Source organism: Budorcas taxicolor, chromosome 23 (genome assembly GCF_023091745.1).
Source record: "Budorcas taxicolor isolate Tak-1 chromosome 23, Takin1.1, whole genome shotgun sequence".
Classification (NCBI taxonomy): Eukaryota; Metazoa; Chordata; class Mammalia; order Artiodactyla; family Bovidae; genus Budorcas; species Budorcas taxicolor.
This window is the reverse complement of record NC_068932.1, coordinates 23,585,546-23,611,882: the sequence shown is the minus strand read 5'-3', so window position 1 is coordinate 23,611,882 and position 26,337 is coordinate 23,585,546. Positions and strand designations below refer to the sequence as shown.

Below are 26,337 nucleotides of genomic sequence, written 5' to 3'. Positions count from 1 at the left end.
GAGACCTAAGTCCCATTTATCTAAGAATTCATTTTGATCTTAAGCCTAACAACACTGGGTTAATAATTTTCATTTTTCCTCAGGCTTCCTTCCCTCTATTCCCACTTCTGAGACCCAGTCTCTCTCCTTTTAGTTATTTGGGAAGAGGGAGAAACCTGGAAGCCTAGGTAGGCTGGAGGCCTCCTCCAGGAGGTGGGACTTACTCTCGGGGGCGATTCAGATGAGTGAAGACCAGGGGTATGTTAGCAGCTGGGAGTGGGCGGCAGAGGGGGGAGTGGTGTTGTCCAGAGGAAAAAAGCCAGCCCAGAGTTATTGGGAAGTATAAATGTGAAGGAGGGTGATCCAGAGATCCAGTGGTTAAGAATCTGCTTTGCAATGCAAGGGACACCAGTTGGATCCCTGGTGCAGAAGATCCCACATGCCACAGGGCAGCTAAGCCCACGTGCCACAACTGCTTGAGCCTGCCTCAACTACTGAGCCCATGCACTGCAACTAGGGAGGCGCACACGCCTAGAGCCTGTGCCCTGCACCAAGAGAAGCCACTGAAAGCCACTGCAATGAAGAAGCCCGGGCACCGCAACCAAGAGTAGCCTCCACTTGCTGCAACTAGAGAAAGCCTGTGCACAGTAGCAAAGACCCACCACAGCCAAAATACAAATAAAAATAAATTTTAAAGAAATGTGAAGGAAAGAGTAAAATTTTAGGTCAGGCAAACCTGCATTCAGATACTGGGACTGTAGGACCTGTGGCAAGTCCTTTGACCCACAATCCTCTGACCCACAGAGGATTCAATCCCAGTGGGTCAATCCCTCTGACCCACAGTTGTCTGTAAAACGGATGTTTAAAAGACCTGCTTTTCAGGATTATAGTGAGGTTAAAGGATAACTTCCAAGGAAGAATCTGGAACCGTATTTGGGACATGGTAAGATGTGAAAAAAATGAACACTGGTCCTTTTCCCTTCATTCCTGCACGTGAACAAGCCCAGCTGAGGGAGGCAGCAGGTCACTCAGCAGTTCTAAGGTCACAGAACCCCAAGACTGCAGAGTGAACAGGGGTCTGGGGGTCTCTCCCTTGATCCGGGGGGGTGGGTCATCGACACTGTCTTTGGGCCGGGCCCTCCCCTTCAGCATTACCGATCCATGACTTTTCAGCCTCAGACTGTATACTTCCACAGACAGGTATCTCACGACCAGTTTCTGGAACAGGCTGGATAGCTCTAATTGTTTCAAAGGGCTTCATCTGCCTCCTCGTAATTTCCACCCACCAGTCAGAGCTCTCCCCACAGGGCCTCAGAAAATCCCTAGAGTCCAGAATTTTCTCATCAGCGCTCCTGAGATTCTAAGCAGCATCTGGGGAGTGAGTGGAAGTGAGGACAGAAAAGCCAGCAGGGGGAGGGCTTGCTCAGAGAGGACCAGGATGGGGGAGGGGGGCCTTTGTCTTTGCATACCCCACTAGCAGTCAGCGTCAGTCTGGTGGCTCCTCTCCCCTAATCCTGCCTGGGGCTCGGTTCTGGCTGCTTCTGTCAGTGGAGATCAAATACTGGGGGTGCTCCTGAAACCAGACTGGAGGACAGGCCCAGACCAGAAATGCCGAGGGCCCCCTGCCTAGCTCCCAAACTGGTCCCACTGGTGCGGAGCCTCTGTAGGCAGCCGGGCTAGTGCAAAACTGACTCCTCCACTTCCTCTCCTCTCCCCGCGCGGCCCGCCCTCCGCCCGCCCCCACTGCCTGGCGCCCGCCTGCCCGGAGACTGTTTTTCCACTGGCTGGGTCACACCATCCATCCTGCGGGGTTCAGCCTCTTTTCTGGAGTCAAACTTTTTGGAAGACCTCAACAGCCCCAGGCCCTGCCGGTCTCTCCTGGGCAGAAGAAGCAAAGTGGGAGGGAGAGGGCAAGGGCTGGTCCCCACCGGGGTCTCTGATGTTCTTGCGCCACTTGGAGAGCCCTGCCCCTCGGAGGCCAAAGCTACCGGTGCCCGCACCAGATCCCAGGTAAGGAAGGGGAGCACACAGGGCCACTCCAGGTCTACCCAGAGGGACTTTCCCGGGAGCCAGGCCCCTCCCTGAGCCCCCTCCCCCCACTCCCCAGGCACCCGTTTCCTGTCCTTACTGCTGTTGGAGGTCTCATCCAGGCCTGGATATGACTCCCAGGCCTGGGGCCCAAGGGCGGTATTCTCAGGGGCAGTGTTCTCTCCTCTTCGCACCACCCACCACTGTTGTGATTTTTGAACCCAGGGGAGCATATTAGAGGCGGTTAAGTCAAGAGGAGGGGCGGGGAGAGGGGGCTGCCTTTAACCGGATCATCCCCAGCAATATCGAAAACGTGTTTCCCAGGGAGTTAGACTGGAGCTCCAGGACCACCAGAGACAGTGAGTTAGGCAAGACAGATCTCTTCTTCTCTGAGAGGTCAGGGCAAGATGGTTAAGGCAGGCCTGGGCCTGCCCGGGCATGTCGGGACATGACCCGGCAGAGGACTGCAGACACACCTCGGAGACGGACCGGCAACCAAGCGGACCAACCAGGAGCCGACACGGAGCCCTTGGACGCCAATCACCGCTGAGCCCGCACTTTCTTCCTTATATGGGAACCCGGCCCCGGCTATAAAACCCTTCCCCCACCCCTCATACCTCGCAGACTCCCTTTGTCTCCTTGCTCACTCGCCCCCGGGAGTTCTGCCCTAGAGCGACCGCCCAATAAAGGCCCTCATCAACGGTCCATAGAGGTGACGCTTTCTTCCCGCGGCGGTTCTTACATTTGGCGCCCAACGTGGGGCTCGAGGTGAGGGCCCCCGGCACTTGCCGTTGAGGCCCCTTCGAGCTCCACCGCCGCGGTAGCCCCGGACTCAGGTGGCTGACCAACCCCCCGGGATGGCAGGGTACGGGGTAAGTCCCTTTGGCTTTGGGGCCCGCCCTCCCTGGCGACCACCTCCTAGGGCCCGGTAACGGGTGCGCACTTACTGGGCCCTCCCGGTCACCAGCTCGTGGGGGAGACGTCCCCAACGGCTAGGTAGACCTCCGGCTTCGGCCTTTTTCGGTCACCAGCTCGTGAGGGAGACGTCCCAAGCGGCTGAGTAGACTTCCGGCTTCGGCCTTTCCTGGTCCCCAGCCCGTGAGGAAGACGTTCCGAGCGGCTGTACGGACCTCCGGCTTCCCCTGACGCGTCCGAAGACGTTCGGGCAGCGGGGGTTGCCTCCACGCTCTGTGGTCACCATGGGATCGACGGCCTCCAAACCCAACCCCCAATACTCCACCCCCTTGGAGTGTCTGCTGGCTAACCAGCGGACCCTAAGACTAAAGGGATATATCCGCCCCAAGCAGCTCACTTTTCTGTGTTCACAAGCCTGGCCTCAATATCCCCTAGATAATGGTTCACAGTGGCCAGCCACAGGGACATTTGACTTTGACGTCCTCCGTGATTTAGATAATTACTGCCGGAGAACGGGAAAATGGTCTGAGGTCCCCTATGTTCAGGCCTTTTGAGCGTCGCGCTCTCGCCCCACCCTACGCACCATGTGCGCTCCCAGCCAAATCCTACTTACCATGGCTCCCCCGACTCCACCCTCCCGGGCCAAGCCAGCCCCTCCCGTCTCTGAGTCCTCTGCCTTCTCTGTTCCCCCGGAAGACCTGGTGGCCCCTCCTCCCTATACCTCTCCCACGGCCCCCACCCCTTCCGCTCCGGCCTCTCCCACCTCCGCTCCCACCCCCGAGACGCGACCACCGCCCCATCCTCCGGCCCTTAACCCCATCTTGTATCCTCCTCTTCCCCTCGTCACTCCCTCCCCTTCTCTGGTTAGCTCCCACACTCGCTCCCACAGCAACCCTCCGGGAGCCTCCCTTCCCTTCCCCCAGCCCCGCTACTCCCTCTCCGGAGCTGAGGGCCTAGCCCAAGTCCATGTCCCCTTCTCCCTCCAAGACCTAGCACAGATTGAGGCCAAACTGGGTTCCTTCTCCTCCAACCCTACTCAGTACATCAAGCAGTTTACTGGTCTGACCCACGCCTATGCCTTGACATGGCAGGACATATATGTCATTCTGGGGTCTACCACCACTCCCGAAGAGAGGCAGGCCATCTGGACGGCGGCCAAAGCTCAGGCTGACCCAGCGACACTATGCTAACCCCTCCCCCGAGCGCCCCCTGGGGGCTCAGGCGGTTCCTGACACCGACCCTGACTGGAACTACCAGGAAGGGGGTGGCGGCCAGTTGCGAGTACGCTACATGATAGAATGTATCCTCGATGGGATGGAAACGTCCTCTCATAAGGTTGTAAACCTCCTCAAATTAGATGAGGTGACCCAGGGGCCTGACGAAAACCCAGCCATGTTCCTTAATCGGCTGACCGAGGCCCTCGTCCAATACACCCGGCTGTCCCGAGTCCCCCATCGGGGCGGCCACCTTGGCCAATCGTTTTATTTCCCAATCTGCCCCCGATATCCGGAAAAAGCTGGCCAGGGCCGAGGACGGCCCTCAGACCCCTATCCGAGACCTGGTAAAAATGGCTTTTAAGGTCTACAATGCCAGCGAGGAAACTGCTGAGGCCAGCCGAAAGGCAAGGCTCAAGCAAAAGGCCGAATTTCAGGCAAGCCTCCTAAACCAGCAAACCCAGGCCTTGGTAGCGGCCCTGCGGCCGGCGGCGGGCTCGGGGCCCCAAAACCCCCCTCCGGGGGCCTGCTTCAAGTGCAGCCAAGAAGGGCACTGGGCCAAGATGTGCCCCAATCCGCGGCCTCCTTCCAAGCCGTGCCCGTTGTGCAAACGACGAGGACACTGGGCTAGTGACTGTCCCCAGGCCTCTCGGGCCTCGACCTCTAGGGGCCGGGGACCGGAGCGCCCCAGGGAGACCTCCTGCCCTCCTCCGGCTTTGGAGCTGCTGAGCTTCGACGGCGACTGATGCCGCCCAGACTCGGGGACCCCAATAACCCAAGCCGAGCCCAGGGTAACACTCCAGGTAGCGGGTAAGTCCATCAATTTTCTGGTTGATACGGGGGCTACCTATTCGGTCCTTCCCTCTTTCAGAGGCACTCTACGTCCTTCCCAGGTTTCGGTTATGGGCATTGACGGCCAACCCTCGTGTCCACTCCAAACCCAACCACTAGCCTGTCAATTAGACTCCTGTCTATTTACCCACTCCTTTCTGGTCATTCCCTCCTGCCCTACTCCTCTCTTGGGAAGAGACATACTTGCTAAGCTGAAGGCCACTCTTCAGCTAGCTCCAGGATCGGCTCCCACGTCAGGGGCCTTCCTAATGCTACTTGTTGACCCTCCAACCTCTTCTGTTAATCCTGAGGTCTGGGACACCCGAGTCCCGGTGGTGGCTCGGCACCACCCTCCAGTTCTCATTCGGCTAAGGGACCCTACCTGTTTCCCAACCCGGCCCCAGTTTCCTTTGTCTACTTGCAACCTCAGAGGGCTAAAGCCTATCATCGACCATCTCCTGGGACAGGGTCTCCTGATCCCTACGACCTCCCCCTGTAACACGCCCATCCTCCCTGTTCGAAAGGCTTCAGGAGACTACCGGCTAGTGCAGGATCTCCGCCTGATCAACGCGGCGGTGGTCCCTGCCCATCCACTCGTCCCTAACCCCTACACCCTCCTTTCTTCCATACCTCCTCAGACCTCTCATTTCACTGTTATTGACCTCAAGGATGCCTTTTTTACCATTCCACTCCATCCCGACTGCCAATTCCTCTTTGCCTTCACCTGGACTGACCCCGACACCCAGCTAACCACGCAACTCACATGGACCGTACTTCCTCAGGGGTTCAGAGACAGTCCCCACTACTTCGGGCAGGCTCTGTCCCGGGACCTGGTTAAGTGCTCGCTTCGCCCTAGCACCCTTCTCCAGTACGTTGACGACTTGCTCCTTTGCAGTCCCTCAGAAGAGACCTCCCGACAACATACTGCAACTCTCCTTAATTTCCTTGGCTCCCAGGGTTACAGAGCCTCACAATCGAAAGCCCAACTGACTCAGACTTCTGTCGTCTATCTGGGCCTCCAAATCACTCCGACCACTAAAGCCCTGACCACAGACCGGTGTAGCCTCCTCCGGTCCATTTGCCCTCTGACTAACGGAGATCAGATATTGTCCTTCTTAGGACTGACGGGATTCTTCCAACACTGGGTCCCAAACTATGCTACCCTGGCCAAACCTTTATATGCGGCAGCTAAAGAAACTCCCACAGGGCCGCTGTCCGCTGTCTTCCCCCACCGAAGTGGTTCGGGCCTTCCACGCTTTACGCTCAACCCTATTGGCTGCGCCTCCTCTCTTTCTCCCAAACCCCAACTATCCACACCACCTATACACTGATGAAAAGGGAGGGATAGCCTTTGGAGCTTTGGTGCAACCGATCGGCCCAGAATTGCTGCCTATTGCTTACATATCCAAACAACTTGACCCCACAGCCAGGGGATGGTTCCCCTGCCTGCGGGTACTAGCGGCGGTGGCGACGCTGTACGCCGATGCAAAGAAGCTGATTCATGGCCAACCCTTGACCATCTTTTCGCCTCACCGTCTGGGTGACATTTTAGCCTCTAGATTCCTTTCCGAACTTAGCGAGTCCAGGCTACAACAGTTTCACCTGGTATTCCTGGACAATCCTCAGGTTTCCGTGGGCCGCTCCCCACAATTAAACCCGCTTTCCTCACTACCCTCCCTCACTGTCTCCTCAGAACCCCCAACCCACTCATGCTCGGAGGCCCTTGAGTCCCTTATGCAACCACAACCTGTTCTCCAAACCTCTATCGAATCCGGAGCTGACTTTGTTCGTTGATGGGAGCTCAAAGTGAGATCCCAGTGGAAACCGACAGGCGGCCTACGCTGTGGTGACCACCCGGGAAGTCCTAGAAGCTCAACCCTTGCCACCCGGGACGACTTCTCAGAAGGCTGAACTAACGGCCCTAACTAGAGCCTTACACCTAGCAGAAGGAAAGAGGGCCAATATTTACACGGACTCGAAGTATGCCTTCTTGATTGCCCATTCTCACGCAGCAATCTGGAAGGAACGGGGCTTCCTGGCCACTAAAGGATCCCCCATCTGTAATGCCCCCCACATTACTCGGCTGTTGGATGCCTTATCCTTGCCCAAAGAGGTCGCTATCATACACTGCAAGGGACACCAAAATTCCCATGACACTCGCGCTGGGTAACAATATGGCAGACCAAGTGGCTCGACAGATTACCTTACAACAAGCCCCCGAGCCCTTGCTGACTTAGAGATCCACCTTCAACCCAGATTATTCCAGCAGGGAAGCCAGAGCCTTGCTGGCGCAAGAAGGGGCTCAGAGGCACCCGTCGGGATGGATACTACTCCATAATAAACCCGTGCTTCCTGAGCGCCAGGCTAAGGCCATAATATCCCAAATCCACAATACTCTCCACATCGGGCCAAGGGCTCTCTTTTCCTTTCTCAGCCCTGTCTTTTCTCCCCTACATCTCAGACAGACCATATATGCCGTCCAGCGCTCCTGCCTAACATGTGCCTCCACCTCTCCCCAAGGAGGACTCCGACCCCCACAGGAGACTCACCAGTTGAGGGGACATATGCCCGGGCAGGATTGGCAGATAGACTTCACCCATATGCCCAGACATCGAACCCACCGCTATCTACTGGTCTTGGTGGATACCTTTTCAGGATGGGTCGAGGCCTTCCACACTGCCCGAGAGACGGCAGCGGCGGTGGCGGAGGTCTTGACGGCCCATCTCATCCCCAGATTTGGGTTGCCAAACTCTCCATTCTGACAATGGGCCTGCTTTTATCTCGCAGATCTCTCAGCAGGTGGCTGCGGCCCTGGGTATCGACTGGCATCTCCACATCCCCTATCGGCCCCAATCATCAGGCAAGGTAGAGCGGGTGAACGGCATCATCAAGACGCATCTGACCAAGCTTGCCTCAGAACTACGGCTGTGTTGGGTCGACCTCCTTCCTCTGGCGCTCACTTGCATTCGCACCACACCCCACTCCAAAACAGGTTTGACCCCTTTTGAACTGCTCTACGGCAGGCCCTATCTCCTGACTCACCTCCCCGCAGGAGAGGCTCCCCCACTCGCGGGGTACCTCCCCCTCTTCTCCCTCCTACGATCCTTGCTGAGGGGACACGCAGACCGGGTCCTGCCACAACCAACAGACGACGAGAGGCCCACCCAGCCTCTGGCCCCAGGAGATCAGGTACTGCTCAAAACCCTGAGTCCCCGCCCACTACAGCCTCGCTGGACGGGACCCCATACTGTAATCCTCACCACCCCTACAGCAGCCAAACTCCTGGGACACGAGCCCTGGTACCACCTGACCCGACTCAAACGAGCTCCCCCGGGTCTCCCAGAAACAGGGGCGGCCCCGGCCCCGGCCCTTTCTCCCGACCACTTCTACCGCTCCACTCTCACGGGGCCGACCAAACTGACCATCACCCGAACCCCTCTGCCGTCGATTCCTGAATAGCCCAGAGACCTTTCACTCCAACCTCAGAACGATGCGGGGCTCTCTACTCTGGGTTACTCTGGGGGTACTGGGAGTCCTGGAAAAAAGGGGGCACACCAACCAAAACCCCCACCAGCCCTTTCAGGTCACCTGGGTCTTAAAAAATGGAGAGACCTACGAAGAGCTAAACCGGACCACAGCCACCCAACCGAAAGATATGTGGTGGCCTGACCTATACTTTCACCTTCAACAGCTAACCGAGACCTCATGGGCCCGGGCATATCTCAGAAAGGTCGGGTTTTATGCCTGTCCGGGACATCAGCGGGAAAACATAAAGACCTGTGGGGGAATGGTGAGCCGCTACTGTAAATCCTGGGACTGTGTCACTTCCAACGATGGGTACTGGAAATGGTCGGTGACCAAGCCAGACCTGATCAATATGTCCTTCGTAAATCCCATCACCCAGGACATGTGGAACCACAGATTCACAAAGTACTGCCCCGACTGTGACTTAGTCAGACTATCATTCACACAGCAAGGACGGACTGAAAACAGATGGATCTCCGGGCTAGCCTGGGGAATACAGGTCTATGATGGCTGGGGGGCCCCAAGCGCAATACTATATGTCCAGCAAGTCCTGCAACCCGCTCAGACCCATGCTGTGGGGCCCAACCAGGTTATTGCACCCCCGCGCCCCTCACCACAGGGGACAAACGCCACAAATGTGACCTCGTCCACCCTCACCGCCCCCCAACCCTCAGCTGACCCGGACTGACCCACCAGAGACCCAGGAACCCCTGTGGGCCATGGTCAAGGAAGCCTACGGGGCCCTTAACCACTCCAATCCTGATGCGACCCAATCCTGCTGGCTTTGTTACACCCTATATCCACCTTACTACGAGGCCGTGGGCTTAAATGCTACCTACAACTTATCCGTTATCTCCAACCCACCACAGTGCTCTTGGGGAGACCGCAAGGTAGGCCTTACCATGAAACAAGTATGGGGTTCGGGGACCTGCTTAGGCACGGTTCCTACAGATAAACAAACCTTGTGCGCCCAGACTGGCAATGATACCAACTTCACCAATAAGACCTACGTCATACCCGAAACCGGGGGGTGGTGGGTGTGCTCACAGACTGGGCTAACGCCCTGTCTCCACTTGGCTGTCTTCAACCGGAGCAGGGAATTCTGTGTCATGGTAGCAGTAGTACCCAAGATTACATACCACCTAGAAGAGGTCCTCTACAACTTTTGGGACCGAGACACCCCAGCTCCTAGACACAAGAGGGAGCCCGTTACAGCTGTTACTCTGGCAACGCTGTTTGCCCTGGGGGCAGCCGGGACGGGCACGGGCATTGCTTCCCTCACCACACAACATCAGGGCCTGACCACCCTGAGGGCCGCAATTGACGAAGACATCGCCCGCATAGAGAAGTCCATGATGGCCCTAGAGAAGTCCTTAACTTCGCTTTCCGAAGTAGTATTACAAAACCGCAGAGGGCTAGACCTGGTCTTTTTGCAACAGGGGGGCCTCTGTGCGGCCCTCAAAGAAGAACGCTGTTTCTACGCTGATCATACTGGGGTGGTTCGAGAGTCCATGGCTAAAGTAAGAGAGGGATTAGAACGCAGGAAGAGAGAGAGGGAGGCCCAGCAGGGCTGGTTTGAGTCTTGGTTCCAAAGTTCCCCTTGGCTGACGACTTCGCTATCCTCCTTAATGGGACCACTCATTCTACTGCTCCTGACTTTTGGGCCCTGTATCCTGAACAAGCTTCTGGCCTTTATCAAGCAACGGCTCAACACGGTCCAGCTGATGGTGCTGCGACAGCAGTACCAGGGGCTTCCAACAAACCCTCCGTGACAAGATCAACGACAGACGCCCCTTGTCATCCCGGCCTCACCCTACCCCCGTCGCCCCCGTTCAGCAGGAAGTAGCCAGAAAGAATCGGTGTCCCTTGTCCTATATCAAAAAGGCCGGGATGAGAGGTCAGGGCAAGATGGTTAAGGCAGGCCTGGGCCTGCCCGGGCATGTCGGGACATGACCCGGCAGAGGACTGCAGACACACCTCGGCAACCAAGCGGACCAACCAGGAGCCGACACGGAGCCCTTGGACGCCAATCACTGCTGAGCCCGCACTTTCTTCCTTATATGGGAACCCGGCCCCGGCTATAAAACCCTTCCCCCACCCCTCATACCTCGCAGACTCCCTTTGTCTCCTTGCTCACTCGCCCCCGGGAGTTCTGCCCTAGAGCGACCGCCCAATAAAGGCCCTCATCAACGGTCCATAGAGGTGGCGCTTTCTTCCCGCGGTGGTTCTTACATTCTCCACCTGGCAACCCACGTGGCACCCAGTCAGGCAGTCTTGGCAGTAACCGGGAGGGACAGTGGTCCAGAGAGGAGGCACAGAAGGAAATACTGGCAGGACCCCCCACCTCTGTTCGCTGCCCGCACCTCACCTCCCATCTCTCCACTCCCCAGCTGCCTCTGGCCTGAGGACTTTTGTTTTTCATCCCGGGATAGAAAGAAGAACAGGGGCCACACCCTTGCCTGTGTGGGCGGAACCTGGGAAGGGAGTTGGGGCAGAACAGGGCTGAAGCTGGAGGCCTCGGCTACTTCCTGGCAGGCTGCCAGCATGGCTGCTACCCAGACCAAGAGCAGGCTTCTGTCTTCGGAGGCTCCACTGTCTCGTGGGCATGGCCAAGCCTTAGGCTTCATCAAGGCCTCCTTTGCTGGCTGGCTGGGCGGCCTCAGGCCTGGGGACCTGGGTGGAACATGGCTGCTGGACAAAGAAAGGGGAACAGGTGGGGAAGGGGAGGCTTGCCAGGGCACTTGTGGATGGGCACAGAGCAGGGGCAGAGGAAACCAGGAAAACAGAGGGCTTGCTTAGCTTGACCCACCATTGTCCACTTCCCAGGCCTGCTTAGGTCATGCTCAAAAGTCTCCTCCAGGCACGTCCATATTTGAATAGCTTTGAGCAAAGCGCTTATCCTCTGGAGGACTTAGTTTCCTGATTTTTGCCCCACGAAGAATTACCCGCCCCCACCCCCCCCCGCCCACACACACACCCCAATTCCCTTTCTTTCCCTCCAGCATTCCTAAGACGAGGACAAGGGCAAAATGATTTATCCTCTTTTCACAGATGAGAGCACTGAAGTCCAGAGAAAAGTCATGAAGTATATTGAGAGCCAGGATCTCCTAAACCAGTCCAGAGCCTGTGGTCTCCAAAATGAAAAGGCTCTTATGAACTCCAGGGAGGCTGCACCAGGCTCACCACTGACTGGAGACCCCTTCCTCCACACCAACCCATAGCACAGGGTCAAGCTCAAGTCCCTCATCCACCGGACACCCACTCCAGCTTTTATACCCATGGGCTAGACACCCGAGGACACACCCTCCAAACTGTCCTAGGTCCCCTAGCACATTAGCAAGTACCTGGAATCCCAAAGGGAAAGCCAGTCAATATCCCAGATTCCCCAAAGCCACAGGGCCATTCCTAGTCCCCACCTCAAGGGAAGCTTATGGGGATGACAAGAACCTAAGTGTGTGAGGCAGACAGACCTGAGCTTAAATCTCAGCTCTGCACTCATGTGAGAGCCGGGCAGGCAGTCATCCTGGGGAAACCTCCACCTTCTCAACCGTGCACTGGGCTATCACAGCTCAGTGCAGGACCGTGATGATGGGCAATGAGGGGTGCAAAATGCCTGACATATAGTAGGAGTTCAGTGAACAGTGGCTACTCTATTTCTACCTGGCCCTGCGGCTTCCCGAGTCTCCTTCGTCTCTCACCAGCCTGACTTCACAAGAGCCCCCTGGTCCCTATTTTCAGAGGCAAATACTGATTTGTCATCTACTGTCCCACAGGAAGCACCCAACTGGCCACTACAGGGGATGAAATGGCAAGACTGTGCCCTGCCTTCCGGTGCCCACTAGCCTGCAAGCTCTCGTAGTCCCACCTGGAGCCATCATCCAGATCGCCTCCTGCCTCCACCCTTGCCGTCGGTCCCCCAGCTGACCCATCACCATGGCAGCCTTGATTGCAGAGAACTTTCGCTTCCTGTCACTCTTCTTCAAGAGCAAGGATGTGATGATTTTCAACGGGCTGGTGGCACTAGGCACAGTGGGCAGCCAGGAGCTGTTCACCGTGGTGGCTTTCCACTGCCCTTGCTCACCAGCCCGGAACTACCTGTATGGGCTGGCAGCCATTGGGGTGCCGGCCCTGGCACTCTTCCTCATTGGCGTCATCCTCAACAACCACACCTGGAACCTGGTTGCTGAGTGCCAGTACCGGAGGACCAAGAACTGCTCGGCTGCCCCCAACTTCCTCCTCCTAAGCTCCATCGTGGGCCGCGCAGCCGTGGCCCCCGTCACGTGGTCTGTCATCTCCCTGCTGCGTGGTGAGGCCTATGTCTGTGCTCTCAGTGAGTTCGTGAACCCCTATTCACTCATGGTTGGAGAAAGGAGCTTCCCACTAGCCCATGCCACAGAAATCCTGGCCAGGTTCCCATGCGGGGAGGGCCCTGCCAACCTGTCAGTCTTCCGGGAGGAGGTCAGCCGCAGACTGAAGTATGAGTCCCAGGTAAGACTGTACCAAGAGAAGCTTCTCTTTTCTCCCCTACCTGATGGTGGGTGGGCAGGTAACGGCTCAGGGTTAACCCTGGAGTTAGTCCTCCGGGGCTGAGCTCCCCAGAAAATCACTAGATTAACAGCCTCAGGCATCAGAGCTGGGTATCCATGGGTTAGCGATTGGTGGGACAAGGGTCAACGCCATCCCAAATAAGAGAGTTTTAAACATTAAAGGAATTTTTTTCTTGCTCAGTCCGAGCCTGATACCTGTCACAGATTAAACCCTTCGCTCCAGCTGGATTGAGCACAAACCCCTGCTGTCTTATGAAAGTTTTGCTGTTGGCCATGAGCTGGTAGTGGAGGATGGCTGGCTCAGGGGATGAGCATGTTCCTATCCCAGGAAAAGTCATTGCCCAGCAGTCAGCCTCAGGCATTGCCGACAGAAGAGAAGTCCCTTGAGTCAGGAGGGGTGTCCAGTCAGGAAGCAGCAGCTGCCACCACGATCCTAGCCTCAGCCTCGGCTTAGTTCTGAAGAAGTGGAATTGGTCAGGGAGAGGAGGCAAGAGCAGAGACCTGAGCAGGAGCAGAAAAACAGCTTGTTAACTTAAAAGAAGCAGGGTGTGAGAAACAGGCAGAAAAGAGCAGTTTTCTTTTTGGGGGGTCACACTGCACAGCATGTGGGATTTTAGTTCCCTGACCAGGGATTGAACTCGTGCAATGCAAGTGCGGAGTCTTAACCACTGGACCGCCAGGGAAAGACCTGAGCACAGATTTTCTAAAGGTACATAAGTAACACAAGTAGAAAAGCAGGGCTGGAGACAGCACCAAGGGAGACGGAAGATGGTAGGCAGAGAGATAAAATGTATCTGATGCTCAAATGCCCACAGATCTCTGTCCACGCTTAAATGGGGAAACAAAGATGACCTTGACTGTCCTAGTCCTCAATAGGCTCATGGCCACAGGAGACAAGCACATGAGTGATTTCCAAGAGGCTAAGTCTAAACACAGAAGGTGTGAGCTCCAGGGAGTGAGGTCAAAGTGGAGGAATCACAGTCAGAAGGGCCTGCTGCCCTTAGAGGAACAGAATCTGAGGCCAGGGAAGGGACAGAGCCAGCTCTCAGGGGGTTATGTCTGGTTCCACCCAGCCCACACCCTCTGACCAGCTCCCGCCACTTCTTCCCGGGGCAGGTGGGGGTCCAGGCAGCTCGCTGCCCGCCCTCAACCCTGCCCCTTCTCTGGCCAGCTCTTTGGGTGGCTGCTTATCGGCGTGGTGGCCATCCTGGTGTTCCTGACCAAATGCCTCAAGCACTACTGCTCACCACTCAGCTACCGCCAGGAGGCCTACTGGGCGCAGTACCGCGCCAATGAGGACCAGCTGTTCCAGCGCACGGCTGAGGTGCACTCGCGGGTGCTGGCTGCCAACAACGTGCGCCGCTTCTTCGGCTTTGTGGCGCTCAACAAGGACGACGAGGAGCTGGTCGCCAAGTTCCCAGTGGAAGGCACACAGCCGCGGCCACAATGGAACGCCATCACCGGCGTCTACCTGTACCGTGAGAACCAAGGCCTCCCACTCTACAGCCGCCTGCACAAGTGGGCCCAGGGTGTGGTGGGCAACGGCATGGCCCCAGACCATGTAGAGATGTCTCTGCTTCCCTCCTGAGGGTCCCGTTCCCACACTCTTGTCCAGTGACGGTATTTGGTCCCAAACTGAACCCCACTGCCTGCTCACACCAGCATCAGAGGGGACTTGTTTTCTGGCTGCGCATGGCTTGTGGGATCTTAGTTCTTTGACCCAGGGCTGAACCTTCGCCCTCTGCAATTAAGGTGCATGGTCCCAACCACTGAATTCCCCAGAGATTTTTAAACTATAGCTTTTAGGGGAAACAGGCCAGGAGAGAAACAAAGTGAAACTGGGATATGGATGTGAGAGCTGGTAGACGAGGTGGGCTCTGGCAGGAAGGCCCTCAGACCTGAAGAAGTCCCCTTTCCAGTTGCCACCAGCCACTTGGTCAACAGCTTTGAAGAAAAGACCCTTTCCCAGAACTGGTCCTTCATGAACTATGATGTGGAGGATGACCTCTGACTAGAGGGACCCATTCCACCCGTGTGGGAAGCCCTGGCCAGCAGTCAGGTGACGATGAAACTCACCAGCAGGCTCGAGTGCAGAAGGCTATGCAGGCCACTTGCGGAACTGCACATGGACAGCTGGCTCGGTATGCACAGCTGGGAAGCAGCCCTCTGGCGTATGCCTCCAGCTTTATTTTATACACATTTTTGATAAAGCTTTTCTTAGTATAAAGGACTAGCTTGGTGTCTGTGTGACTGGATGGGTCATGCCACAGCACACTGGAGGTCACGATGCTATGTGCTAAGTTGCTTCAGCTATGTCCGACTTTGCGACACCATGGACTGCAGCCCGCCAGGATCCTCTGTCCATGGGGATTCTCCAGGCGAGAATACTGGAGTGGGTTAGCCTATCGCTTATCCAGGGGATCTTCTCAACCCAGGAATCAAACTGGGGTCTCCTGTGTTGTAGGCGGATTCTTTACCAGCTGAGCTACTGGGGACACAGGCCTAAATCCCAGACCTGGGGAGGGAAGAGGACAGAGACCCTGGGTGAGACTGAAATGGGTAGAAGGGAGCGCTGGGGGTCAGGGGAGGCAGAGGCAGGTGTTCCCGCTTGCGGGAAGGCCCTGGGGCTGATGATCTCTTAACTGGGTTCAGTCATCTGATTTGATCTGGGAAACAGATGGAGCCTGGCCTTTCTCAGAGGGAAGCTCGGCTTAGACATCAGGAGTCAGCAGACCCGGCCCCTGTGCTCAGCTGGGCAGTCCAGCTCTCGTAACCCAGAGCTAACGAGCGAGAACCAGGCCAACGCTCCATGGCCTCCCTCCCACGCCCACCCTGCCTGAGCACCTCCGCCACTTCTAGGACCTCCGATGCGCTCTCCCTTGTCCCTGTCCCAGTCTCTCATGGGACTCAGTCATTTCCCACGGAAAAGCTCCCCAGCTCTCAGGACATTTAAAGCTCTGCCCAAGGAAACTTTTAATTCCCTTAAGACCAAGCCAAAAATGAACTGGCTTCAACTAGCTGGGTCTGGGCTGGCCTCTTAATTCAGGAACACGGGATTATTACTTATCAAAGGAGGCAGAGACAGTCTTTCTGAGAAATTTACAGGGAGGTGGGGGTGCAGCGGGCCCATCACATCCCTTCTCCCTCAGGTCCCAAGGAACAAGTCAGTCAATGCCCTCTGCCCAGCAAGCTCTCCTCAGGGGAGCAACAGGGAGAGAATCCGTGTAGTCTCCCAAGGTCACACAGCATGTCAATCTAGGTCCTCACTGAGCAGGCATGTGCCAGGCCCTGTGGCAGCACATAATATACATGCTCTCACTCAGTCCATAAAATCCTTCAAGCAGGATTGTTTAACCCCATTTCACAAACGAGGCACCCAGTTCAGAGAGGTTGGGTAATCTGGCCCCACTGGCCCCCAGAGAAGACATCACCAGCTGGTTTGAGCTGATACCTGTCACCTTCCTCTCAGGCACTCAGGTCCCTGAATTTCCCTTCTGGGCTCTGCCTCTCCTCCTGCCCAAGCCTCACAGCCTCCACCAAGGGGCACAAGGTACCACGGAGCTGAGGCAGAGGCAAGGTCCAGAGATGCCATAATCTAGAAGGGTGTGGCCTGCTCCCAGGACCCTGCTGATGACCCCACTCACACCCCCTGCTGGACCAAGAGCCCGCCAGGGCCACAGTGGGATCCTGACTCCAGGGTTGTGGGTATGGCCCTCCATTCCTGCTCCCAGGGACCTCCCAAGAAGGAGACTCTCAGGTTCCCTGGGGACCCAGAAGCCTGCTGCCTGCAACCACTGAGCAGCCCCAGAAAAGGAAAAAGATGAAACAAATTGGTTCTTAAGACAAGCAAAAAGGAATTATAAGAAATCTCAAATTATTTTTTATCTTGACGGGATTACCCCAAGGATGCTGCAGAAAAGGCAGCACGTAAATAGAGTCCTCAGGCAACACAGTTTCTCAACGGCGCAGGCGCCTGAGGGTCGGGCAGGCTGTCGCAGTGTCCTGGAGCCAGCCGGCCCCTAGTCCACCATGGCGCTCTTAGCCTCCACGTACTCCAGGGCCTTCGCCTTGACTGACTGCACATCCTTCTCTGAGCCGTGCTGCTTCTCGTAGTCCAGGTAGCGCTTGAAGAAGAATTTCATTCGCTTGGGGGCCAGGCTCAGGTGAATGACCCGCTCGAAGATGTCCCTGGGAGGGAGAGCAGATGGCATTTGCCTCTTGGTCCCTGGTCACGTGATTCCTGGCTGACCTTCACTCGCTGCTCTCAGGCTCTGGAGCACTCCCACTTCTACCTTTATTTTTATTCCCATTATAAACTGTCACGTCCAGCCTTGCTTTCCAGAGGAGCAGACTGAGATGTTACAGGGCCGAGTGCCCTGAAGGCACACAGGGAATCAGGACAGAACTAATGGGACGGGACAGCCAGCGAGGTGCGGATCTGCGAGGACAGCTCTGCTTAAAGCTCACTGAGAGGCGTGGGCAGGCACCAACTCTTTCTGGACCTCAGTCCAGCCATCTCCAATCCTCCCTGTCTTGGGGGGATGCTGGTGGTGACAGGTGAGATCATGCCTGTGAACACTCTCTACAATGAGAGCCAGGCTCAGCATTAATCACGAGGAAAACCCAGTCTCCTGACTCCCAGGCCTGGGGCCAGCCTACCTCCCAGCCGAGGTTCCAGCCAGACCGGTGGCTGGCCCCCGAGGTAGAAAAAGAAATCGGAAATGTGAATGCCACAGAACCTGCTGTGTCACGTCAAAGCCGTTTTTCCAGGCAGAGTAAGAGGACTGGGGTGCTGGGAGCTGCTGCAGGGCTAAAACTCCTGAGTGGTCGATGCCCGCCCCCCACCCCGCCACAGGGAATGAGGCCTCAGCCCACCCTCCCCGCTCACCGGGCTTCCTTCTGGCTGCCGTGCTTGATGATCATGTCGATGTAAACCGACCAGACATCTGTGCGCTTTGGGTAGATGCTCAGTGTGCTCTCAAAAATGGCTCTGGCGCGTTCTGCATCCCCTAGCTGGAACTCAAGCTGTGCAAACTTGGCGATCACATCCACGTCTGCAGGGAGAGGACGGCTCAGACACAGAAAGCAGAGAGACGCCCTCATCACAACACGTGACTCTACGGGCACAGAGCCCGATGCCTGATTCCCTGCCCTTGGGTCCTGAGACCCAGGTGACGACAAGAGGGATGCAGGGGCAGGTTGAGGGCTAAATACACCGATGGGCACTGCTCTATGACTCCCAAACGGCAGACATTCTACTCTCTGGGCCCGGAAGGTGGATGGGGGATGGGAGGTAGGCTGTGGGGCAGGCAGGCACAAGCAAAAGAATTGTTGCTAATCCTTTTTTGTTCCTCAACCTCTGGAGTTTTAGCATTTAAAATGCAACATGAGCACATCTTCACGAGTATATAATCAACAGAGAGCAAGCTAGCACCCCCCAGAAGGCCTCCCTAAACCAGCCCTTGGACGAGAAGACCCCCACACCCCTGCCCAGACTCAGGGAGCCTACTGGGCTCAGGATCTGGGTGGGTGGAAGGAACGGGCACTCACGCTCTTTCTTAGGCAGGCACTCGAGGGCTCGCTGCATCACACGGTGGCTGGCCTCCGCCTTTCCCCTCCGCAGAAGGAAGGCGCCGTATTTGATCCAGACAGCTTTCTCCTGCCTGAAACGCTTCAGCATCCGGTTGTAGAGTTCACCAGCTTCCTGTGGGAAGAATGATGTAAGCTGAGAGAGCAGGTGAGAGCAGAGGGGGCAACGGCAGAGACAGATGGCTACGCTCATGGGAAGCTAGCCCTGGGCTCAGGGGCTCCCTCAGTGTCCAGGCCCCGATCCACATATGTGACAGGAAAGGGCAGGCGCCCAGGATGAGGAGAGCACGTGCCGAGGAGTCTCCCTCCTAATCCCATGCCGTGAGGTCGTCGAGACTAGAGACAGCGTGAGCAGGATGAGGGCGAGGAGAGACGGAAAGGGGCGACTGGGCCACATCACCTCCTATCTGTGACACCTCTGTTGGTGGCTCAACGGTGGGGGAAACGGCTTCTCCCACCTGAAGATGAGCAAGCCTGGGGCAGGACTGGGCCCAGAGGCAGGGGTTTCCCCCCTCCCTGAGACGTCCCCGCTGTCTCAGGGACTTCCAGGAGCGGCTGAGGCCCCTCTGGAAGCCGGCTGCCTGGCGCAGACCCCTACCTGGAATTTCTCTGACTTGGTGTAAATGTCAGCCAGGTGGAGAAAGACCTTGAGAGGCTCATTGTACTGCACGGCCCGCTCGAAGACCTTCGTCAGCGACTCCTGGGAGCCATACATGTTTTCTAGGTTCAGCAGGGCCACCCACACGTTCAGCTTTTCCTGCTCCTCTCTGGAGGGAGAACAGTCAGCACATGAGTCCATCCTCTCAGCCCCATGAGCCCCCACTCCCAACTAGGGGGCTGGGACTACGTCCCCTCCCCAGGCTCCACCCATGTCCTCAGTCCCCACCCCCACAAGCCGGCACTGAGAGCCCCACTGCAGCTCACGTAGGAGCAGGAATGCCCATCCATGGCTGCGGGGTCTGAGGCTCCCCTAGCTTCTACCTCCATTCGTGGGAAGGAAATCTACCAATCTCAAACTGGCCTGAGGGCTGGGCTGGACAGGGCAGAACCTGTGGTCTGAATCTCCCCTCAAGCCAAGAAAACGATGCAAAGGAGCACCATCCCTCTTCACTAGCTTTTGGGAAGCCTGCTAGAGCCTCGGCCTGGAAGACGGCCACACCAGGAATTTCACCCAGGTATGCGGAGAGGCACGTTTTCCTCTTCTACTTTTCTCCAAGTGAGGCACCTGAAGTGTAGGGACTCGTGGAAATGTGACCCGAGCTCTCTCAGTGAAGAGGACCATGAGGTATAAAGGAGCAGACCTATGCCACGGCCGGGCCGTCTCTGAGAGAAAGCCTGTGAAGCCATGGGCCCTGGTGGCAGTCGCCCCACCTGCCGCCGGCCTGCGGAGGAGACACGGCCCTCCCTGAGGAAAGACGGGGCCCAAAGCAGGACAGTGGGACCGGGACCTGAAGGAGATGGTCTTGAGCGCCCTCGCAGCCACGGCCCGGGCCTTCTCGATCTCCGTGGCCTGCAGGTGGAAGGCCATGTACTGCAGCCACAGGAGGGAGCTGCTGGGCGAGCTCAGCACCAGTCGGTCGAAGTCCTCGGCCGACTCCGGCTGTCGCCCAGGATCCATCAGCGCCTCCTCGATGCGGGACAGCTCCTTCTCCGCCTTCTGCTTCTCCAGCTCCCTCTCCTTCTTGCTTTTCTTCTTCTGCTGTGGAAAGCAGAGCAGCAGGTGAGTCGTCTGCTCCTCAGACCCAGAGAGGTCTGCAGGGGAAGCCAGGAGCCGGCAGGGCAGTCCGTGGCTTGGCAATCACTCCCCGCCTGGGACGGCCCCACCTGCCCAAAGAGACACCGAGCTTAGGGCAGAGCATGGGAGCCCAAGGGTCCCTGTGAAAGAGGTGATGCCCTGGAAGATACGGCACCGTGGCTTGCTCTGGCTTCTCGTCCTCCTCACTGTCCGAGCTCTCTCCGTGAGGTGGCAAGGCTGGGGTCAGGGTGTCCAGACCCACGTCCCAAACGAAGCCGGAAGATAGCTGCAGCCGGGGCGCTTCTGCTGGCCTGGTCAGCTTCTCCTGAGGATCAAAGGCATGCGTGAGGCCAGCACTGGGCCCAGCGGCCCCTGCTCCCCAGCCCCTTCCCACTGGAGGAAGAGGGGCTCCCACCATGCCCAGAAACCTAGAGGTCTAGACCAGGCTACACCCTGGTCCACTGGGGAAACTTACAGGAGTGACGAAAAGCTTTCTTTGTAAATAACTAAATTTAAGTAATAATTTTTTAAAAAGCTACATATGCATACACTCATTAATGTAGGACAAAGGTGTGCCAAACGCTCTGAGGGAGGCAGGGAAGCCCTTCCACACTGGTCCTCGGGGTTGTCTTCATTTCTCACAAGGAGACACAGTCTCAGACAGGCTGAAAAAGCCTTTCTTTCTTTGCTGGCTCTCCCACCACCTGCCTAATTTAATTTAGCTCCACTTACAGACTGGTTCCAAATAGGAAAAGGAGTACGTCAAGGCTGTATATTGTCACCCTGCTTATTTAACTTATACGCAGAGTACATCATGAGAAACGCTGGACTGGAGGAAGCACAAGCTGGAATCAAGATTGCCGGGAGAAATATCAATAACCTCAGATATGCAGATGACACCACCCTTATGGCAGAAAGTGAAGAGGAACTAAAAAGCCTCTTGATGAAAGTGAAAGAGGAGAGTGAAAAAGTTGGCTTAAAGCTCAACATTCAGAAAACAAAGATCATGGCATCTGGTCCCATCACTTCATGGGAAATAGATGGGGAAACAGTAGAAACGGTGTCAGACTTTATTTTTTTGTGCTCCAAAATCACTGCAGATGGTGACTGCAGCCATGAAATTACAAGACGCTTACTCCTTGGAAGGAAAGTTATGGCCAACCTAGACAGCATATTAAAAAGCAGAGACATTACTTTGCCAACAAAGGTCCATCTAGTCAAGGCTATGGTTTTTCCTGTGGTCATGTATGGATGTGAGAGTCGGACTGTGAAGAAAGCTGAGCGCCGAAGAATTGATGCTTTTGAACTGAGGTGTTGGAGAAGACTCTTGAGCGTCCCTTGGACTGCAAGGAGATCCAACCAGTCCATCCTAAAGGAGATCAGTCCTGGGTGTTCATTGGAAGGACTGATGCTGACGCTGAAACTCCAATACCTGGCCACCTCATGCGAAGAACTGACTCATTGGAAAAGACCCTGATGCTGGGAGGGATTGGGGGCAGGAGGAGAAGGGGACGACAGAGGATGAGATGGCTGGATGGCATCACCGACTCGATGCACATGAGTTTGGGTGAACTTCGGGATTTGGTGATGGACAGAGAGGCCTGGCGTGCTGCAATTCACGGGGTCACAAAGAGTCAGACACGACTGAGCGACTGAACTGAACTGAATAAATGTGGATTAGAATCGACTTTTAAGCCTATTCAACAGTTAAGCAGGGGCCCTGTCCTTAGGACCTGATGACCAACTGAGGAAACTAGCCTCACCACCTTTTCCTATTTTACAGAAAATGAGGACAAGAAAGGGGTGCTGATGACAGCCCAGTCCTCAGGCAGGAGACCAGGGACTCTCCTCTCGGAGCAGCCCTCCTCCCCAACCCCGCCGCCCCTCACCTTGGGCAACATGCTCATCTCTTCTGCCTCTTCTTCTCCTTCTCGGTAATACACTTCCACACCACTGTCGTCCTCCTCGGACAGGACAGCTTTCTTCTGCTTCTTGCTCCCGATTTCCTGGGATGACAGGCAGGGACGATGCTGAGCCTCGCTTCTCTTCATGGCCCAGGGGGTGCTTGATCCCGGCCCTCCCAGCAGCACCCAGTGCCCTACACAAACTCAGCTGCTCTCAGTCCAAGAGGCTGCGGCGAGGCAGCTGCTGGTGGCTTCTGAAAGGCTCGCCTTTCACGTGAGCGGAGGCCATCTTCCCAAGGGCCCTACCTGCTCACTGCTGGACTCGGGGTGCGGCCGCTTGCCCAGCTTCTTCGCCTGGGGCTTCTGGGGCTCTTTCTTATCCTTGCAAGGTGGCTGCGCCCCCTCCTGCCCCTTGCCAGTTCTCTTCTCTTTCTGTTTCTGCTGCTTCTTCTCCTTTGCTTTTCCTTCGTGGGTTCTCTCCACTGCCTCCGTTTCCCTCCCCTCTTGCTTTGGAGGTGGCTGTCTCAAGCGGGCAGAACGCGCGTCCTGCTTTCCACTGGCATCGGGGAGGAGTGACAGCTCTACCAGGCTCTCCTGATGGTTCAGGCTACGACAGGACGACAGAGTGGATGACGAGGACAACACAGTACAGTGGGTCCTGCCCCAACCTGCCCTGGAATCCATTCAGTCATCTTAGGAATGACCCACACATCGTACGACACTTAGGAAAATACAGAGCGTGGCTGTGCTGCCCCTTCCTCCGGCCTCAACTACAGGTGCTGTGCAAAGAAAAGTACACACCTGCTTTCAGGAGCTGAGGCAGAAGGTGCCAAACAAAGGGAGTTCACGGACCACATTTACCATCACCTAGGCCATGATGTTTAAAGTTTAGCTCTCAATCGCCTCCCAGAGTTCCCAGAGAAAGGGGTGAGAGAGAGAGAGGGCACCCACCGTAGGACCTTGGCTGTGAGCAGCTTCCCCTCAGGGAGGTGTCTGTCATAAGGAGCGTTCTTGGACTGGTTGTGCTGGGAGACGTGCGGGTGTTGGGCCAAACCCGTAACTGAGGGGCCAAGGCTGACGGGAGAGAGACAAGCGTCCCGTAGTCGTAAACATGGCAACGGAGTCCCAGCCAAGCTAGAGCCCGCGCCCTCCCAGAGACCCAAGTAGGACAAGGATTTACAACAGACGGTTCTTGGCATTCAACTAAATAAAGAGGGCTTTGTAGACTGGGAAAAACATCTAGCATAATGAAGATATAATAGAAAGGTATTTTTCACCCCGTATCAGAGCATCACAACACACAACTCAAAAGCTGCTAGAAGGACAGAAGGAAATAAGAAAACACAGTAACAGCAGGGGAGGCTGCGGCGACTGGCGCTGGCAGCTCGCGGAACGCTCACGAATCGTGACATGCCACATTCTTTGTCCAAAACACCAAACAGAAGAATAATTTACAACTTTTTTAAAAGTATGAAAAGACCTGGAATTTAAAACACTGTGGGAACTCACTCAGTCTCCTCCCTTCACGTTCCTTCAGAGGCGGTGACTGAGGGAGCAGCGGGGGCCAACCAGGACAGGCTCCTGGAGGACATGGGGCTGGTCCACGTCCCCAGGCTCCGCCTCACTCACCCTACGAGCACGCCAGACGGCTGGACGGACTTGACGAAGCCCCTCAAGAGCTGCCCTTCCTCAAGGTCCTTGATGGAGTTAATCTCTGGATCTATTATTTTGCTTTTCGTCTCTGGGTTCGTCCTAAAGGAATAAAAAGGCTTACACACATACCTCTAAGCCCTCAGCCCACCCTCACCCCTGACTTCCCCGTGATAATGCACTCAGTCACTCAGTCATGTCAGACTCTGCCAGCCCATGGATTGTAGCCCGCCAGGCTCCTCTGTCCATGGAAATTCCCAGACAGGAATATTGGAGCTGCTTGCCATTTCCTGCTCCAGGGCATCTTCCCCACCCAGGGATCAGGCCCACACCTCCTGCATCTCCCTCACTGGCGGGAGGATTCTTGACCACTGCACTACCTGGGAAGACCTCCTGAGGTAACAACTCTTTGTAAGAAGGTGACTCTGGACCTGTCAGTAGGCCATCACCTGCAGAGCCCAGCCCCACCTTCTCCTGAAGTCCTGTCAGCTCTGGACAGCGCTAATAGTAACAGGGAGAGGATGGTCAAGCCTCATAAATGTCCACTTCAAACCATGACTTCAGGCCAATCCACTTGACGGCACTCGCCCCCGCTGTGTAACCCTGGGGGCTACATCACCTCCCTTCACCAGGACCACCAACAGGTAAGCCCAAGCCCCACTCTGGATGTCTGCACGTTTCCCTGGGAAACAAGAGCCTGAGCAGACAGGTTCTTCTACAGTTAGAATGTCCTCAGCTTTTCTGGATAAAAACAGGGCCGGGCATAAAGGAGGTGAGCAGTGAGGCAAGCTGGGAGGCCCAAAGCCCTGTCAGATCCACGCAACCTCTCCTCAGTCCTCTGGGAGGTTCTTCCCTGATTCTTGTCCCGGTGACACAGACTCACCTGGATGATCTCAGCGACAAAGTCAACACAGGGCTTGCAGCGGACAGGACGTAACACCTAGAACGAGAGCAAAGGAGAAGGCAATGCAGACCCCAGCACCTTGGGAGACGGGAGAGGGCCTCGGCTTCCTCTCACAAGGCTGAGCAACAGGCGAGAGTGAGGGCTCTGCTCTTCGTCCTGCTGACCACCTGCTGAGGGACTCGGGACAAGGCTCTTCTCTGGGCCTCAGTCCATCAAGTAAAAGCAGCGCTACTTGCTCTTCTCACCCAAGAACGGTGCTGGCAGGAGGAAACCAGAGGACACGCAAGCTCTCTGGAAGGCATGCAGAGCCACGTGGGGAACACACAGGAGATGAGACCTGCCCCGTGTCGGGGGTTGGGAGGGTTTGATCTCGTGGAGAGACTCACCCAAGGAACCGTGGCAGGGACGGCCCAGGACCACTGCAGATTCACAGTTCAGAGGCGGCCCCCCAAGTGAGACCTAAGAGGGGAAGGCTTCAGGGGGAAAGTAGGCTTTACTCTTGCTAGGGGACTTCCGCACTCACATCACAGAAAATGGCAAGTAATAGCCCAAAGTCACAGGGTAGAGAATCTTACCAGGAGAAAGGGTCTCAGCAACAATACAGCCCAAATCCTCCCACAACAGCATCTGTGTTTCCCACCAGGGCATCACGGCCCTTAACGCAGGGAAGGACCTGAAGGGATTGTCTGCCTTTGGGGAGTTAACTTATCTTCCACATTTGAGAGTCAAGGAACTACAACTGAACACTACTCATATGCTTAACTATAAGGTTATTAAAAAAAATATTTTGCTAAAAATAAAAAAAAATCACATCCGTATTTTGTAAGCCTAAAGAAAAGAGATGATTCTGGATTTCTCTGTGACATTCTTCTTCTCCTAAGCCCTGGGCATTTTTGTGCTGTTGAGCTCTGGCAAGTGGCTGAGAATGAAGGCAGGTGCTGGTGGCTGGAACACTCGAGATGGGAAAGAGCAATTACTGCTTTCCAGTCTCAGCCTCCAGAAGGTGCCTGCTCCATTGCTGGATAATTGTGTGTGACTGTCAGAAAAGTATGTATTGTACCAAGCTGAAATATGCCTCTGCAATGCTAGTTTATTCAGGCTATGGAACAGTTTCAAAACTCTGAGGCAGGTTCATTTCTGTGCATCCAAAATAGTTAATAAAGCAACTTGACCAAGCAAAGCATAGAACAAATGTAAACAGCCAATAACCACGAAAAATGACCAGTAAGAGAAATTCAAATTAAATTAAGACATCAATCTGGGCCTATTCAGTGGCAAAGATTAAAAATTAAGAACATCCAGTGTTAGATAAAATTAAGTACCAGTCTTGAGACTTCCCTGGTGGTCCAGTGGTTAAAAGTCTGCACTCCCAATGCAGGGAACATGGTTTTGATCCCTAGCTGGGGAAATAAGATCCCACATGCCACACAGAAAAAAATGCCCAGTGTTGACAGAGGTGTGAAAAATGAACAGACACATTAACTGTTAATAGAGAGAAAATTTAGCACAGTCCTTT

General features: G+C 55.7%; 3 protein-coding genes across 4 annotated transcripts in view; 2 read left to right on the top strand and 1 right to left on the bottom strand.

Moving 5' to 3' along the window:
* The first annotated feature begins 1,850 nt into the window (after positions 1 to 1,850).
* LOC128067717 (uncharacterized) lies at positions 1,851 to 9,155 on the top strand. Its single transcript, XM_052660736.1, has 3 exons — positions 1,851 to 1,989; positions 2,332 to 2,879; positions 7,755 to 9,155. The coding sequence occupies exons 2-3, from the start codon at positions 2,865 to 2,867 to the stop codon at positions 8,424 to 8,426; spliced, it is 687 nt and encodes a 228-aa protein (XP_052516696.1). The 5' UTR covers positions 1,851 to 1,989; positions 2,332 to 2,864; the 3' UTR covers positions 8,427 to 9,155.
* CALHM2 (calcium homeostasis modulator family member 2) lies at positions 8,029 to 15,197 on the top strand. The gene is made up of 3 exons (XM_052660735.1): positions 8,029 to 8,156; positions 12,266 to 12,980; positions 14,211 to 15,197. The coding sequence occupies exons 2-3, from the start codon at positions 12,426 to 12,428 to the stop codon at positions 14,625 to 14,627; spliced, it is 972 nt and encodes a 323-aa protein (XP_052516695.1). The 5' UTR covers positions 8,029 to 8,156; positions 12,266 to 12,425; the 3' UTR covers positions 14,628 to 15,197.
* A 1,736-nt stretch (positions 15,198 to 16,933) lies between these two features.
* PDCD11 (programmed cell death 11) overlaps positions 16,934 to 26,337 on the bottom strand; it is a 42,570-nt gene continuing 33,166 nt past the window's right edge. The window contains exons 26-36 of one of the 2 annotated variants that reach the window (XM_052660681.1): positions 24,801 to 24,857; positions 23,897 to 24,019; positions 23,219 to 23,341; positions 22,574 to 22,874; positions 22,253 to 22,369; positions 20,539 to 20,688; positions 20,077 to 20,327; positions 19,227 to 19,395; positions 18,590 to 18,743; positions 17,928 to 18,093; positions 16,934 to 17,227 (exon numbers count right to left, since the gene is read on the bottom strand). In XM_052660681.1, coding sequence (XP_052516641.1) covers positions 17,059 to 17,227; positions 17,928 to 18,093; positions 18,590 to 18,743; positions 19,227 to 19,395; positions 20,077 to 20,327; positions 20,539 to 20,688; positions 22,253 to 22,369; positions 22,574 to 22,874; positions 23,219 to 23,341; positions 23,897 to 24,019; positions 24,801 to 24,857 — 1,780 coding nt within the window. In that variant the 3' untranslated portion in view covers positions 16,934 to 17,058. The remainder of the gene's footprint in view (positions 17,228 to 17,927; positions 18,094 to 18,589; positions 18,744 to 19,226; positions 19,396 to 20,076; positions 20,328 to 20,538; positions 20,689 to 22,252; positions 22,370 to 22,573; positions 22,875 to 23,218; positions 23,342 to 23,896; positions 24,020 to 24,800; positions 24,858 to 26,337) is intronic. The other variant, XM_052660682.1, reaches the window with a different exon arrangement.

Bases quoted from the DNA above. Each gene is read 5' to 3' on its own strand.
- CALHM2 (XM_052660735.1), top strand. From the start codon at position 12,426: ATGGCAGCCTTGATTGCAGAGAACTTTCGCTTCCTGTCACTCTTCTTC. The intron at 12,981-14,210 runs GTAAGACTGTAC...TTCTCTGGCCAG, and splicing joins GACTGAAGTATGAGTCCCAG to CTCTTTGGGTGGCTGCTTAT.